General features: G+C 52.8%; 1 protein-coding gene across 5 annotated transcripts in view; it reads left to right on the top strand.

The window, feature by feature from the left end:
• The window catches only part of CCDC88C (coiled-coil domain containing 88C), a 142,157-nt gene that overhangs the window by 103,606 nt on the left and 23,510 nt on the right, over window positions 1–15,041 (top strand). For all 5 annotated transcript variants that reach the window (XM_043921745.1, XM_043921744.1, XM_043921746.1 and 2 more), the window contains exons 16-22: window positions 1,618–1,745; window positions 3,148–3,289; window positions 3,691–3,879; window positions 5,770–5,931; window positions 7,048–7,325; window positions 10,734–10,877; window positions 13,012–13,198. In XM_043921745.1, the coding sequence (XP_043777680.1) occupies window positions 1,618–1,745; window positions 3,148–3,289; window positions 3,691–3,879; window positions 5,770–5,931; window positions 7,048–7,325; window positions 10,734–10,877; window positions 13,012–13,198 (1,230 nt within the window). The remainder of the gene's footprint in view (window positions 1–1,617; window positions 1,746–3,147; window positions 3,290–3,690; window positions 3,880–5,769; window positions 5,932–7,047; window positions 7,326–10,733; window positions 10,878–13,011; window positions 13,199–15,041) is intronic.

Below are 15,041 nucleotides of genomic sequence, written 5' to 3'. Positions count from 1 at the left end.
GTCTTTATTGAGTTCATTGCAGTATTGTTTCTGTTTGTGTTCTGGTGTTTTGGCTGAGAGGTATATGGATCTTAGCTCCCTGACCAGGCAGAGCTGGGAACCAGGGAAGCCACACCCCCTGCACTGGACCACCAAGGAAGTCCCTCCTACTATTTTAAATAACACTGGACATCCTTGCTCACGTACACCTTCACAGATACCTGTTTTCTTAGGACATACACCTTGAAGTGCAATTACACTTAAAAGGGTCCAAATTTTTAAGTCTCTTGGTGAACACCTGTCTGTCTTCGCCCTGGTATTTTTTTTTGGCGTGGTCCTCTGGGCTTTCCTGCATGTGTTAGGGTGAGTCACTGCTCTGGTAAATGACTTCAGCATCTGCCTGGCCCGTCACAGAAGCTGGGTCTTCCCACGTGTGGGAGTTCACTGTGGCTGTTCATAGGCACCTGTGGCTCGGCCGTCCCACGCTGGACCTACCTGCAGCAGGTGGATGCGGAAAAGAAGGACCACACTTCATGGGGCAGAACTGGGTCGCAGAGCTGCACCTAACTGCTGGGGAAGCTGAGAAACGTTCTATCCATGTGCTAAGGAAGAAAAGGAAATTTGAGAACAGAAAGTTTTCCGTGTTAAATAAATATATATATATATTACTGACTGTCAGTGCAGGCAGATCACCATTCTGTGGGGGAGAGAGAAGACACCAGCTCAGGCAGTAGCCCCTGCCTCCGTAAGCGTTGGTTAGGGTTTGCTGCAGTAACGATCGACCCCGGAGTCTCAGGGGCTTATCTCATCCAAGGCTGGTTTCTCGTGCGAGTCCAGGTGACTCTCCAGGGAGCCTGTCCTCTGTGCTGGGGCTCAGTAGTCCAGTCTGCTTTGATCTTATGGCTCCCCCATCTCAACGTGGAGTTAGGGCGGTTCCTCAGCAGAGGTGAGGCAGCTGTAAGGTCATGCACTGGCCCTTCCATGCCACACCTGGGGAGCGACCCTGGAATGTTCGGCGAACATCACCCAATGTGGTAGGGTTCCAGGCCTTGGGGTGTGGTAGGTGTCCATGTGAGGGCATGTAGCTATGTCACCGGGCAGAAATTGGTAGCTGCCTGGAAAGCTACAGAGGTGTGGACCAGAGTAAGTGAACTCCTAGGTGAGGTCAATGTCCAGTTTCGAAATGTAAATCGAAACCTAAGTCTAAAAGTAAAATCTTTCTCCCTTTTATACTTTTTTCTTATGTTCTAAATTCCCTGCAGTGGGCATTTAATTACATCACTTCATAGAAAAGGCAGTCATGTTGGAAGAATTCAAACCTACTTCTCCAAGGTCACCATAAATGGTATCTCAGAAGCATGTCTGGATGTGTTTGGAGCATGTTCAGTCCTTCCCGGACACACTGCTGCGTGGTCTGGTGTCCTGAACCCCGGGGCCTGGGAAGGTGTGTTCATCCCTTCCCTTTAAGACATCCTTGGGGTCAGCTGTCCACATAGAACCACCCACTCGGCCCTCAAGACACCCGAGCTGGCCGTGACTCGAGAAGATGGCTGCTCCGCCCTGAGATGGGCCTGTGTCTGTCTTTCTTGCCGCATCTGCTGGGCTCCTGGCCCACGCTCGTCCTCACTGTCCTCACAGGACCTGGTGCAGGAGAAGCTGAAGAGCCAGCAGCTGAGCAGTGAGCTGGACAGACTGAGCCAGGAGCTGGAGAAGGTCGGCCTCCACAAAGAGCTGTTGCTGCAGGATGACAACAGCAACGGTGACACGTGAGGATTCCCCCGCGCCCCCCGGGGGGCTGCAGCAGTTGGTGTGCCCCCCACCCCGCAGGCTCCACGCCCCACCCCGCCCCCCGTGCTGCATTTAATCTCCACACCCAAGGGCCTGTTGTCACATGGGGCCTTCTATCCCAGGCCTCTTTGCTGGAGGTTCCAAGTGCGGAGTGGAAGGCGATTTCTTTTGTCCAATAAAAAGGCTTCCTGATTTTTTTTCTAGTTAGGCTCTTTCAGGGTAGTTTTAAATTCACAACAAAACTGAGGGGCAGGTACAGAGATTTCCTGTAGACCCCTGCCCCCTGACATGTGCACCCTTTCCAGCCATCAACACCCCTCCCACCAGAATGGTACATACGTTACACCGACAGGGCATCATCACCCAGAGTTCACAGGTGACACTGGGGTCACTCTTGGTGTTGCATGTTCTGTGGGTTTTGACAAATATATAATGACATGTATCCACCCCTCTGGGGTCATACAGAGTGTTTTCACTGCCCTAAGGGTCCTCTGTGTTCCACCTGTTCCCTTCTTCCACCAGCCCTTTGATTTTTTTTAAACTCAGCCTGCAATTCTTTCTTTCTCTCTTTCCTTCTCTCCTGTCCTTCTCTTTTTCTTTCTTTCACTCTCTCCCTCCGCCCCCCATGCTGGGTCTTTATTGGGCTTTCTCTAGCTGCAGTGAACAGGGGCTCCTCTCTACTTGCCATGCGTGGGCTGCGCACTGCAGTGGCTTCTCTTGTGGAGCACGGGCGCAAGGGCGAGCGGGCTTCAGTAGTTGCAGCACGTGGGCTCAGTAGTTCTGGCCCACGGGCTTAGTTGCCCCGCAGCATGCAAGATCTTCCCAGATCAAGGATCAAACTGGTGTCCCCTGCATTGGCAGGAGGATTCTTAACCACTGGACCCAACCCTTTGATTTTTAAAGTTGAACTGTTGCTACTTTGCCTGCAGTGCTTTCCTGAATCATCTCGCTTTTCCAGGAAATCCAGCATCTTGGACTTTTGCTGGACTTGTAACCAACATGATGTCCTTTTGGTGTGGTGACAAGTCCACAGAGATTTACCACTTACCTAGCACTATGATCTTGGATGGATTCCTTAACCTTTCTGAGACTCAGTTTCCCCATCTGTAAAATGGCCACAATAATACTTCTCTAAGATGGCACCTGGAAAACTATAACCGTGATGTTTCATTTAAGAGTGTCCCAGATGTGTCTATACCAGGAGTCCAGGGAAGGGCTCTGGGTGATGGTGTTTGGCTCCTGCAGTCCTTCTGGGCCACATCCTGCAACGAGATGAAGAAACCAGCTTAATGCAGGAGGGCCTTGTGGGCAGCTGGGAGACTGGGAGCTTGTGGGAGGAAGAGACAGATAAATATACTACCATGCATTTTTATTTTTCAGGAAATACAAGATTTTGGAGAGCATAAATGAATCAGCTTTAAAAACAACACTCGCCATGAAAGAAGAAAAGATTGCTTTCTTAGAAGCGCAGGTAGAAGAGAAAGCCAGCCTGAATCATCAGCTGCAGAACGAGATCCAGGTGGTAAGAGCAGCGTCCCCCCCACCTGCCCCAGGACGGGCCAGGGGTCGTGGCTGTGAGATGCCTGCCTCACCTTTCTCAGACCCTCACCAGGGTGGCAGAGGGGCAGTCTGGATGCCTGTCTCCTGGAGCAGATGTTCGTGGAGTGGATACCAAGGCTCGGGAGGGAGGAGACTGGCCATGGTCATGTAGCTCAAGTCGGGGCTGGGTCCCAGCGCTGCCCTTCAGCCCCGTCTACAGGGAGGGTGTAACACATGGGATGGAGGCTGTGTGCGCTCCCCCCAGGAGCAGAGGCTGGTGTCTGGTGGGTCCACGCCAGTGTCAGGCGCGGGCATGGTTTGGTGCGGGGGGGGCCCCTAGCCGGGCCCCTTCCTCCCCCAAGTCTGCTTTCCTTGTTCCCACAGCTGAAGAAGGAGTGTGAGATCCTCAAGCAGAGCCAGGAAGGGGGGACGCAGGCGCAGAACTCTTTCAAACACCCCATGGGGACGTCAGTTGAGGGTCACCCAGGGAAGGAGCCCTGGGCGCCTATCCACAAGGAGGCCACGATGGAGCTGCTGCGTGTGAAGGACCGGGCCATTGAGCTGGAGCGCAACGTGAGTGGGGAGAGGCCATCCGTGAACCGTCGTATAGGTGGAACGGGAATTCCCATCACCAGGAAGGACCCCAGGCAGCAGGAGCTGTTGAGATTGACGCAGGTCTCATCAGCCACTTATTGTATTTCCTGGCAGGTCCTGTGAGCTCCTTTCCACTTGAGATCCCTTCAGCCTTTTTTTCTTCTCTTTTTTTAGTGAGCATTTGATTTATTTATTTTAAATTGTTCCTTTATTTCTGGTTATGTCAGATGTTAGTTTTGGCACATGAGCTCAGTAGTTGTGGTACATGGCATAGTTGCCCCATAGCACGTAGAATCTTCGCTCAGGACCAGGGATCGAACCTGTGTCCCCCACGTGGGAAGGCGGATTCTTAACCACTGGACCACCAGGGAGGTCCCCCTTCAGGCTTTCTAACTGAAAGGGTGTGTGCCCATCTTCTCTGAAGACGCACTCTCTGCCTCCCAGCACATCACTGGGCCTGGAGCGTCTACACGCACACTGTTTCCATGGGGTTCTGTCTTTCAGTGCTCTGCGGGGGGTCGACTGCCCGTCCACCATGGTCCTCCACCTGTTTTCATGAATAAGATTTTATTGGCCCACAGACACACCCTTGGCTTCCATGTTGTGTGGAGCTGCCTTCCCATGGTGATGGTGGGGGTCAGTGTTGAAACAGAGACCACACGACCAGCAAACTCCCAAATATTTTCTGTCTAGCCCTTTACAGCAGAGAAGGCAATGGCACCCCACTCCAGGACTCTTGCCTGGAAAATCCCATGGACGGAGGAGCATGGTGGGCTGCAGTCCATGGGGTTGCTAAGAGTCGGACATGACTGAGCGATTTCCCTTTCACTTTTCACTTTCATGCATTGGAGAAGGAAATGGCAACCCACTCCAGTATTCTTGCCTGGAGAATCCCAGGGACGGAGGAGCCCGGTGGGCTTCTGTCTATGGGTCGCCCAGAGTCAGACACGACTGAAGCGACTTAGCAGCAGCATCAGCAGCCCTTTACAGAACAAGCTTGTCTGTGCATGTCTAAACCCTTGACGTCCTTTGATGTCCCCCAATGGCCTTATGAAGTAGATAGTGATGGTTTTCATTTGACAGATGAAAAAGATGAGATAGAGTGTAAGAAACTCGACCCTAAGCCCTGTACTGGTAAGGGACAGGCCACGACCACAACCCACACGTTCCAGCCCAGTCGGTGGCGTATTTTGCTTGGCCTTTATTTGCCTCGCAGAGCATGAACCGCCTTAACCTATCTGCTGTCACCCGAGTGGGATGAAGCTATGGCCACAGGCCCTGACTCTGTCCTGTGAGAGCTCAGACATGCATTCTCAGGGTGAGGGACAGAAAACAGAGACGCATTAAAGACAGAAAGCTTTAAAGAAAGCAGCTGTAACTCCAGCTCACCCTTGTCACACACTCACGTGCTCAGGTTCCTTGCAATATCCCCATCGTGTGTATTCATTTCTATCATGAAAACATGGACAAAAAATTTTTTTTTCTGATTCTGTTGTCTTTCTAAGAGGGAAAGTATTACTTCTCTTACTTGATGGGTTCTGGCTTTGGCCCCCAAAACATTAACTCTTGAGGGTTCCCATTCCCAACAACTCAGGTCCCCGCCACCAGTTAGCAGGTACGGAAGAAGTGAAGTGAAAGTCGCTCAGGCATGTCCAACTTTTTACGACCCCATGGACTGCATACAGTCCATGGAATTCTCCAGGCCACAGTACTGGAGTGGGTAGCCTTTCCCTTCTCCAGGGGATCTTCCCAACCCAGGGATCAAACCCAGGTGTGCCGCATTGCAGGTGGATTCTTTACCAGCTGAGCCACAAGGGAAGCAGGTACAGAACTGGCGTCTGATTGGTCCCATGCTTTTCCCTCCCCCAGAATGCGGCCCTGCAGGCTGAGAAGCAGCTGCTCAAGGAACAGCTGCAGCACTTGGAGACCCAGAACACGGCCTTCAGCAGCCAGATCCTGACCCTGCAGAAGCAGAGCACCTTCCTACAGGAGCATAACACCACACTGCAGACGCAGACGGCCAAGCTGCAGGTGAGGGCCGGGGGGGCCAGCCCCACAGGGAGGACGCTCCTTGTCTCCTAGAGACCGGCCCAGCCCTCTCACGACTCCCAGCCAGCAGGACAAAGCAGAGGGAGAGTTTGGGGTTTCGTTTTTAGCAGATGCATTGTACACCATGGTTCCTAGTCTCAGGATCTTTGAAAGTAGTTTTCAGTGATTGAACCACATGGCTGCCCAGGCTAAAAAAACTTCATTTCCCTGCTTTTACTTGCAGTCTTGTCTGTTTCCCAAAATCTCTTTCTTGAGATGTTCTTAGGAATTTCTTGGAAAAAGAGATTCTGGAATCAAATAAGTTGAGTTCAACTGAGTCAAGCACGTTTCTTTACCGTAGGACCTGGCAGAGTCTTTCTGAAGCAAATGTGAATTTTTCATCTCCACGAGTGAAATGGAGCATCAAGTGTCTGTTGCGAGCATCTAGCCAAACGAGTGTTCTAGACCGTGCATTTTAAGATGTGGATATTTATTAACAGTTAATAGATTGTGAAAAGAATTATTCATTGCAGTTTCTGAGAAAGGGATTTGAAAGTATGTAACTTATGGGTCAGGGACAATAAACAAGAGACTGGCAAAGAGGTTGGGATTTGTTCTAGCAAAATAAGGAAATAGGGTATTGGTTCGTAGTTTTGTTTTGTTGGGGTTTTTGGTTGGGGATCTTTGTCTCATCTTGATGTTAAGGTAATTAATTCTGACGTCAGAATGAGTTAGGAAGTGTTCCCTTCTCTGCAGTTCCTCATAATTTTGGATGTTGGGTGGGTGTTCTGTAGCTATCAGTTAGGTTAAGGTAGGTTGTTCAGGTATTCTGTATCTTCGGTGATGCTCTTTTAAAACTAGGCTTTTAAGAGTATTCAAAGATGGTATCCAAGGAGCTTATTCATAGGTAGGGCCTCATTTGCCACCGAAAGTCACGTCTGTGGAGAGGCTTCAGGACCAAGCATCGTGTGACAGTCTGTTACACCGTCCGGCCTCCCCCAGCCATTCCTCAAGTCCGGGTAGAACGGTCCTGGTCCCAGCTGGGTCTTTACCTGCCCCGGCGTGGGGGTGGTCCCCGCCGCCTCCGTGTCAGCCTCCGTCCCCGCCTCCCTCTCACAGGTGGAGAACTCCACCCTGACCTCCCAGAGCGCCTCGCTCAGCGCCCAGTACGCACTGCTGCAGAGCCAGCAGACGGCCAAGGAGAGCGAGCATGAGAACCTGCAGAAGCAGCAGGAGCAGCTGGCGGCCGCCTACCAGGCGCTGCTGCGGGATCACGAGCACCTGGGGGCGCTGCACGAGCGGCAGGCCGCCGAGTACGAGGCGCTCATCCAGCAGCACAGCTGCCTGAAGACGCTGCACCGCAACCTGGAGCTGGAGCACAAGGAGCTGGGGGAGAGGTGCGTGCCGGCCGGCGGCCCCCGGGCTGTGTCCCTCCGTGCCCCTCGCGTCCCCTCTTGGCCTGCGGCTTCACGCCGTCTGGGCACTGGGACTTTCCCCAAAGGGAAGTAAACCAGAGTCTCCCTCGGCGGTTCGTAGTGAGAGCCCCTGGAGAGCGAGTGGCCGGAGGACCCCCAGGGAAGAAGGGGGGTCGCCGCCAGTCCCGGCTGAGACTGCTGAGACCCAACAAGACTGCTTGTTGGCGTGGGGTCCCTGCTCCCTTGCAGAGTCTCTTCTTCCCTCTCTCTTCTCTCCAAACCAAGACTAAGGAGGAAGTTCACCATAGCAGCTCATGTACGGTGATGCCTCTCACCCTGCCTTCTCAGTTCTGTTCTTGCCTTTCAAGGTCTGAGCTGCATTTTTTTTTTAACCTTTTGTTGTGGGGTCGCTCAGCCGTGTCCGACTCTTTGTGACCCCATGGACTGCAGCACGCCAGGCTTCCCTATCCTTCACCGTCTCCTGGAGCTTGCTCAAACTCATGTCCGTTAAGTCGATGATGCCATCCAACCATCTCATCCCCTTCTCTTCCTTCCCTCAATCTTTCCCAGAAACAGTCTTTTCCAATGAGTCAGCTCTTTGCATCAGGTGGCCAAGGTATTGGCGCTTCAGCATGAGTCCTTCCAATGAATATTCAGGGTTGATGTCCTTTAGGATTGACCGGTTTGATCTCCTTGCTGTCAGAGAGATTCCTAAAGAGTCTCCTCCAGCACCAGAGTTTGAAAACAACTTTTAAGTATATATAAAGTAAACAGAATGGTACAGTGAAGCCTCTGTAGACCCATGACTGGCCTCGGCAGTGAGCGCTATTTTGCCTTCTTTGTTTCATCTTTACTTTCCACTCTCTAGCCCTACACTTTAAGATGGAATTTACACACATTGAAATGCACAAGTCTTCACTCTGCACTGTTGACAGCTCGTGGGTCCTGGGTTGTGTGTACGTTCAGTCATCCAGCATTGCCTGAGCGCCTGCCCCGGCAGATCAGTGACTATCCCAGGCTCCTGGACAGGGGTGGCAGGACCCATCACACCTGGGGACAGGTGTGATGTGCACATGGCTCTAATGCAGGAGGGAGAGCCTTTCTAACACTTGGCGAGGGCGAGTGGGTTGGGTGAGCAGAAGCGCTTGTCCTCATCATCTGCTTGTGAGATGGCCCGGCTGGCAGTGTTTCCCTTGACTCAGCCCTACGATGCTCAGCGAAGCCGCAGTGCAGAGTGTTTCATCACAGACCAAGGGGAGGGTGTGGAGCCAGCAAAGCTTCATGAGGGTGCCTGATGCTGCTGTGAGCCAGGGGTGATGACATTCATTCATCCACTCACCTGGTGCTTCCTTTTTGCCTCTGTCTGGAGTCCTCCACTCGCTTCATAAACCCAGATCGCCGTCCTTGAGGGCCTGCTGAGACGTCTGCTCCTGTGAGACTGCTCCTTCCAGCCTCCTCTGTGCCTTCCATACCCATGCGGTCCTTTGTACACACCTGCAGCATGCTTGGTGCTGAGTCTAGACGGGTAGGGGAGGCACCCTATTTACTAACAATGTGGAGTGGGAAGTGTTCACTCAGCTCTGAAGCTAGCACGATGCCCAGCTCTCACCTCTCCTGTTCTGTGTTATAATAACGTCTTATGATACTCTTCATGTGTGTTCAGCAGGGGAAGGCTTTGCAGGTGGCATTTGGGCTGGAGTTCTTCGCTGGTTTTCCTGTAGCCCTTGGCTCAGTGCAGCACAGAGCCACTGGTTAGCCAGCGCTTGTTGGACAGGCTGGAGGCTCTTTGGGTCTGTCTGCGGTGGGACGCCAGGTTCAGGAGTCTGGGTCCCTCGCACACAGGGACAAAGGCTCTACATTCATTTCCTTTGACACTAAAAGCGGACACTTGCTCTTTCATTCTCTTAACACGTATTTATTGAATGCGGTGCCTCCTTCCACTGGGGACTTGGTGATGAGCCAAACTCGCCCGGGCCCTGTCCTGCAGTGGGGTGGTGACCGACAGTCAGAGAGATGCTGGATCAGTGCGCTGTCCCAAGACAGGGACAGCAGGGAAGTAGGAGCCGGGGACCCTCATGGTCAGCCCACAGCCCTGATTTGTCAGACTTGGGATGACTTTTCCCAGGATCATTAACCTGCCTGAGAAAGATCACCCCAGAAAGCCAGGCAGAGCCGCACGCTCAGCACCACATCAGGGAGCCTGTGCCCTGTAAAGGCCACACAAACGTCTGCCTCTCTAAACAGAGCCCTGAGCAGGTCTCGAGCTTGATTCCCGCCCACACAGGCAGAAGCCTGGGCTCCAGTCACATGGTCCATGTACTGCTGATGGGGGGTGGGGGGCGGGGGGGGGCGGCGAGTCTAGAGACAAAGACTGGAAAAGCCTAGACTTGCGGACTCTTAGGTCTTCATGAGCTCAGAAGGTTCCAGCAGGTAGGAGGGGCAACCAGGCTTATCAGGAACTCCGTCCTTGTCCTCTGCTGAGCTCCAGAGACGGCTGTGCAGAGACAGAGGAGAAGTATAAGGAGGCACGTGGAGGGGGAGGGTGAAGTCTGGGTCAGGGGAGTGTCTGGAGTGTGAGAACAACTGGCCTCTGGCAGCTGCCCAGACACCCCCGCTCCCCCCGCTCCGTCCCCGGGAAGCCTCTGCTCCCCTGACCCCAGGGCGAGGCTAGACAGGAGCAGGAAGGGCTCACCCACCCCACCCCCATCCCTGGCGAGCAGGGATTCGCAGCTTTATTAGCTCTTACCTGTACTGGAAGCCAGCAGTTTATTTTGTGATTTCTTTGAAATCCATTTGTGTTTAGTGAACTTATTTAGCCACCTGAATAGGTAGCTCAGATGGTAAGAATCCGTCTGCAGTACAGGAGACTGGGGTTCGATCCCAGGGTCAGGAAGATTCCCTGGAGAAGGGAATGGCTGCCCACTCCAGTATCCTTGCCTGGAGAATCCCATGGACAGAGGAGCCTGGCGGGCTACAGGGTTGCAGAGAGTCGGACACGACTGAGTGACTACTACTTTCTTAGTGAACCACCTGGTAGCTTATTTATAATCCCTAAGAGAAGGGCATAGGGTTCAGAAGACATTGTTCTGGAGTTCCAGGTGACCCAAGGGAGGAAGGGTGCGGTGACAGGGGATCGAGGGGACTATGGAGGCTTGTCGGGTGGGAGGAAGGGACCTCCTGGCTCTGGGGCTGGAAGAGACCCCCAAACCGCCCCACCGGGCGCTGCCTCCCTGGCTGCTGGCTCAGACTCCTCTCAGCCGCCACCCTCCTGATTCCCTGCCATCTAAGCCTCGCTCCCCGCGGAGGAGGCTCAGGTCTTCCGGGGTGTGTGTTACCGGTGGGGCCAAAAGGCTGGGGAACGGGCTGCCAGCAGGGTGTCCCCTCCCGCAGGCACAGCGACATGCTGAAGCACAAGGCGGAGCTGGACGAGCTGGAGAAGGTTTTGAGGGCCGAGAGGGAGGCCCTGCAGCAGGAGCAGAGGGCGAGCGCCATGGCCGCGAGCGAGAACCAGAGGCTGCGGGAGGAGCTGGACAGGTAAACGCTGGGGCCCCGGGGCCCGCCTGCCTGTGGGCAGCGGCATCTCACCCACTCAGCGCCCCCTGAGGTCAAGGGTATTCCTGGTCATCGTGTATTTTACAGCCCATCATGCTAACAGCTGGTTGGTAATGAGGTCACCGGGAATGGTGCTGGGATGGAAGGACCAGTGTGGTTCCTGGGCCAGCACGTCCAGTAAGCTGGCAGTCCTCACCTCCCGCCCTGAGATGACGATTGTGTCAGCCACAGGCACATTCATCATCCCACGGGTTCCCTGTTTATGAACTCACCTCCATCTGTAAGCCCCAAATCAGCGCTTGTGGCGCTTTTGAGGACATGCCCAGGGTGGCGGGATATTCGAAGTGCCTGACACACACATTTCCAGCTAAGAATGCCCAAGGTATTCGATCCCAGCAGCCCATGCTGCAAACAAGCGTCCTTTTCGTTGGCCTGTTTAGAACCATGGTTTTCGTGGGTTTGTACTTTTTGGTGACAGTTTCGTGGTTCAACAACTTATTAATGGGAGTTGTATTAATAACGTCTTTTATTACCTAAACATTATTGACCAGAGATGTTTCATTGTTCACTTACATAACAAATCGCCGGCCACAGGCATTAGTTTCTGCAGAACTCCCCCAGGCAATGACGTGAATGGCCCCCAGGTGGGATGCCATCTCCTGTTCCCAAGTACAGAGCTGTGATGCACACTGCAGAGAGGACAGGTGTGGCGGATAAGCTTCCTTCAGGCATGAGTACACTGCTGGTGGCTGTGAGCACATCACAGGCAGAAACCACATTGAATGAGGTGTGTCTTGACCAGCTGACACAAACGTGTGACCAGGTTCATGGGAACACACCCCCACGTTTCTCCCTAAGAGCTGGTTTAGTGTCTTGGGGACCTTAGACTGTTACCACCGAGAGTAACAGGAATCTACAGAATCATTGTGTGTGTTAGTCGCTCAGTCGTGTCCAGCTCTTTGCAACCCCATGGACTGTAGCCTGCCAGGCTCCTCTGTCCATGGGATTCTCCAGGCAAGAATACTGGAGTGGGTTGCTATGCCCTCTTCCAGGGGATCTTCCCAACCCAGTGATAAAACCCAGGTCTTCTGCATTGCAGGCAGATTCTTAGCCGTCATAGAATTATTATCATCCATTTTTTAAAAATAGATGAGGGAGCAAGCTGGGATTGAATGCCTTGTCTGGGGCCGATGCTCGTAGTCAGTGGCAGAGACAGGATTTGAATCGGGTCTCTGGCAGGGCCACATGATGCCACTTCCTCCCCACGTCCTTGTCTTCATGGGTACAGAGGACTGTGGGCTCAGGTGCCAGGCAGGTCAGACACGTGGGTGATGAGTGCCAGCCGTAGACCAGACAGCAACATGGTGAAGCCACTCGGTCTCAAGGTGGTCAGCTGGGAGGCAGGCCTGGGCCTCCAGATTATCCTCTTGTTTGTGCTTGTTGTCTTAAAAGAAGGTGGACATTTGAATGTTGATGTGAAACTTCCACAATTTTAAATGTCGACCCCCTAATTCATTTAATCAGTGAGCTAAAGACCCATCTGCGTCTAAATCGAGTCCCTGAGCCCCTGGTACTTTGAGCTTTCTGTTATACATCCTCCCCTGAGAAAGCCCAGTTAGATAATAGTTATGATGATGATGATAATTTTAGCAGATTTACATAATACCCCAGCATCTCGTACTTTATTTATCTCGAGAGTTGAAATTAGAAAAGGAGCTTGGAACTGGGAAGAAGAGCTGAGCATAGACAAAGAGTTTTAGAGCATCTTCTGGTTCAGTGTTTAAAAAAATCTTTCAGCAGCAGAACCCTTTTTTCCAAGGAGGCAGATATGCCAGAGCCTTAACTACAGAGGAGATCATAACAGTGATGCTCTGTCGGAGTGGGTGTCTGAGCCTGCCTGTGCTGTCTGCCCCGGCACAGGATGGGGGCACCGGGGCTACCTTCACAGGAACCCAAAGAATCCAGCTTGAAAACCACTGGTTTTGTTCAACTCCCTCATTTTGAGGCCCAGAGAGGTTGTGGTTTGGTCTAAGGTCGCACAGCTGGGACAAGGCCTGGGAAGGCTCTTTGGCCCTGAGCCCTGTGGCTCTCCGCTCCCCCCCACCACCACCCCCAGGGTCAATTTCCTGCACCACCAGCTGAAGGGGGAGTACGAGGAACTACACACCCACACCAAGGAGCTGAAGACCTCGCTCAACAGCTCACAGCTGGAGCTGAACCGCTGGCAGGCCCGGTTCGACCAGCTGAAGGAGCAGCACCAGAACATGGACATCTCGCTGACCAAGCTGGACAACCACTGCGAGGTGAGGCCTGGGGCTGGGTAGTGGGGCCCCAGGACACCAGAACGAGTCCCCTGGGGTGACAGCCCTCTGGTTCAGCAGGGTTGAGATGGGTCCTTCTTGGTGCATGTGCTCTGAGGACATGAGTGAAGGTGGTCCAGAGGCTGAGAGGAGGCCAGAGGTGTCTGGGTGGGGAACAGACATCTCGACTGGTCAGGATGCATACAGAGGCACCATTGCATCTGATCTTTGCCTTTTGCAAAGGGTCGGAGCAGGTGCAGCCATACAGCCGAGTGCTGTGTTATTCCTTCCCTCTTGGCTGTGTCCATGCTATTTTTCCATTTCTTTTCATGTAGTAGCTGCAGTCTTCTAGAGAAATGTCACAAGTTTTTATTGTTTTTTTTTTCTCCCCGTGCTGGGGTTTGGCTGTGTGGCTCCTGATCCCGGGGTGGTCAGGTTGCAGCTTACACACACATTCCCCCGGTCTCCAAAGGAGCAGAACCCTGCCTTCTGGTGCACTCGGTTGGAAAGTACTGTGTTCAGCAGCAGATCTCTCTCAGATGGAGTTGTAAGCCGAGCCCGGGACAGTAAGACAGAGTAGACAGGGCGGGGAGGAGTGGCCGGGTCCCGCCCCAGCCCCGGGATGGCCCAGGATAGCCAGGACCCCGGACATAGCTCCTCTTACCCTTTGTTTGTTGAGAAACACCTCAGAGGGCCTTCTTCTTTAAGCTCTTGGTAGCCCCACGGGGCATCACAGCTGAGGAAGCAGAGGCCAGGGTGCCAAGATGCCCGAAGGCCCCTCTGGGCTGGGACTGGGGCCTGTGGAGGAGGCGGGGGCCACGACACAGGCAGACACTGTCCCGGGGAGCCCCACCGCCATGGTCTGGGCCACACAGGGCCGTGCTTCAGGGTCTCCGTGGGGACTTCAGGCCAGAGCCTGCTGCCACCCAGCCTGTCTGAAGCCAAAGCTTGTCATTTTGCTATACACCAACCATCATAAACATACTCTGGAGCAAGAGCTGGCCATCGTCAGCCCAAAACTCAAGTCCAGCCCATAAACCTGTTTCTGTATGGCTGTGAACTCAGAATGACTTTTGCATTTTTATAATGGTTGAGAAAGTGGAAAAAAAAAATTTTTTTTTTTTTGTGGCAAGTGCAAATGCTGTGACACTTAAATGTCAGCGTCCGGTAAGTCAAGTTTTATTGGAGGTCGGGCACACCTGTGCGTGTACGTCTTGTCTCTGGCTCTCACCTGTTGCAACAGCAGAGTTGAATGCTTGCAACAAAGACCACCATCTGGCCTGGAAAGCCTGAAATATTTGCTGCCTGGCTCTTTACAAGAGAAGTCTGCTGACCCTCAGCTAGAACGGAGTTGTCCCCTAGAAACAATGACGTGGCTACCAGATGTAATGTAAAATCGTCAAGTTAGCCACGTTTAAAAAGTGAAAGGAAGCAGGTGGGATTAATCCTAAGTAATACATTTTATTGACACAGTATTCCTAAAATATTATCATTTCCACATGTAACCGCAAAAAATCTCATTAATGAGATATTTCACATCCGTTTTTCAGTTAAGTCTTTAGGACCTGCCGTATTTGCCCTGCTCATCTCAGCGAGGACTGGCTATGTTGTTTTTGTTTGTTTTTCGGGCTGATTTTAAGTGCTCAGCAGCCATGTGTTGCCCACGGCTGTCAGATTGAGCAGTGGCCTTTTGGGTCCTTTCACATTGTCACCAGTTGGATAATACTGAGATGGGTGTCTGTTTTCTTTTCTTTTGGCTGTGCTGGGTCTTCTCTAGTGCTCAGGCTTTTCTCTAGTTGCAGTGAGCAGGGGCCACTCTCCACTTAGGTGCTCAGGCTTCTCATCG

The sequence above is a fragment of the Cervus elaphus genome, chromosome 13, assembly GCF_910594005.1.
Source record: "Cervus elaphus chromosome 13, mCerEla1.1, whole genome shotgun sequence".
Taxonomy (NCBI): Eukaryota; Metazoa; Chordata; class Mammalia; order Artiodactyla; family Cervidae; genus Cervus; species Cervus elaphus.
This window is presented reverse-complemented; position numbering and strand designations above follow the sequence as displayed.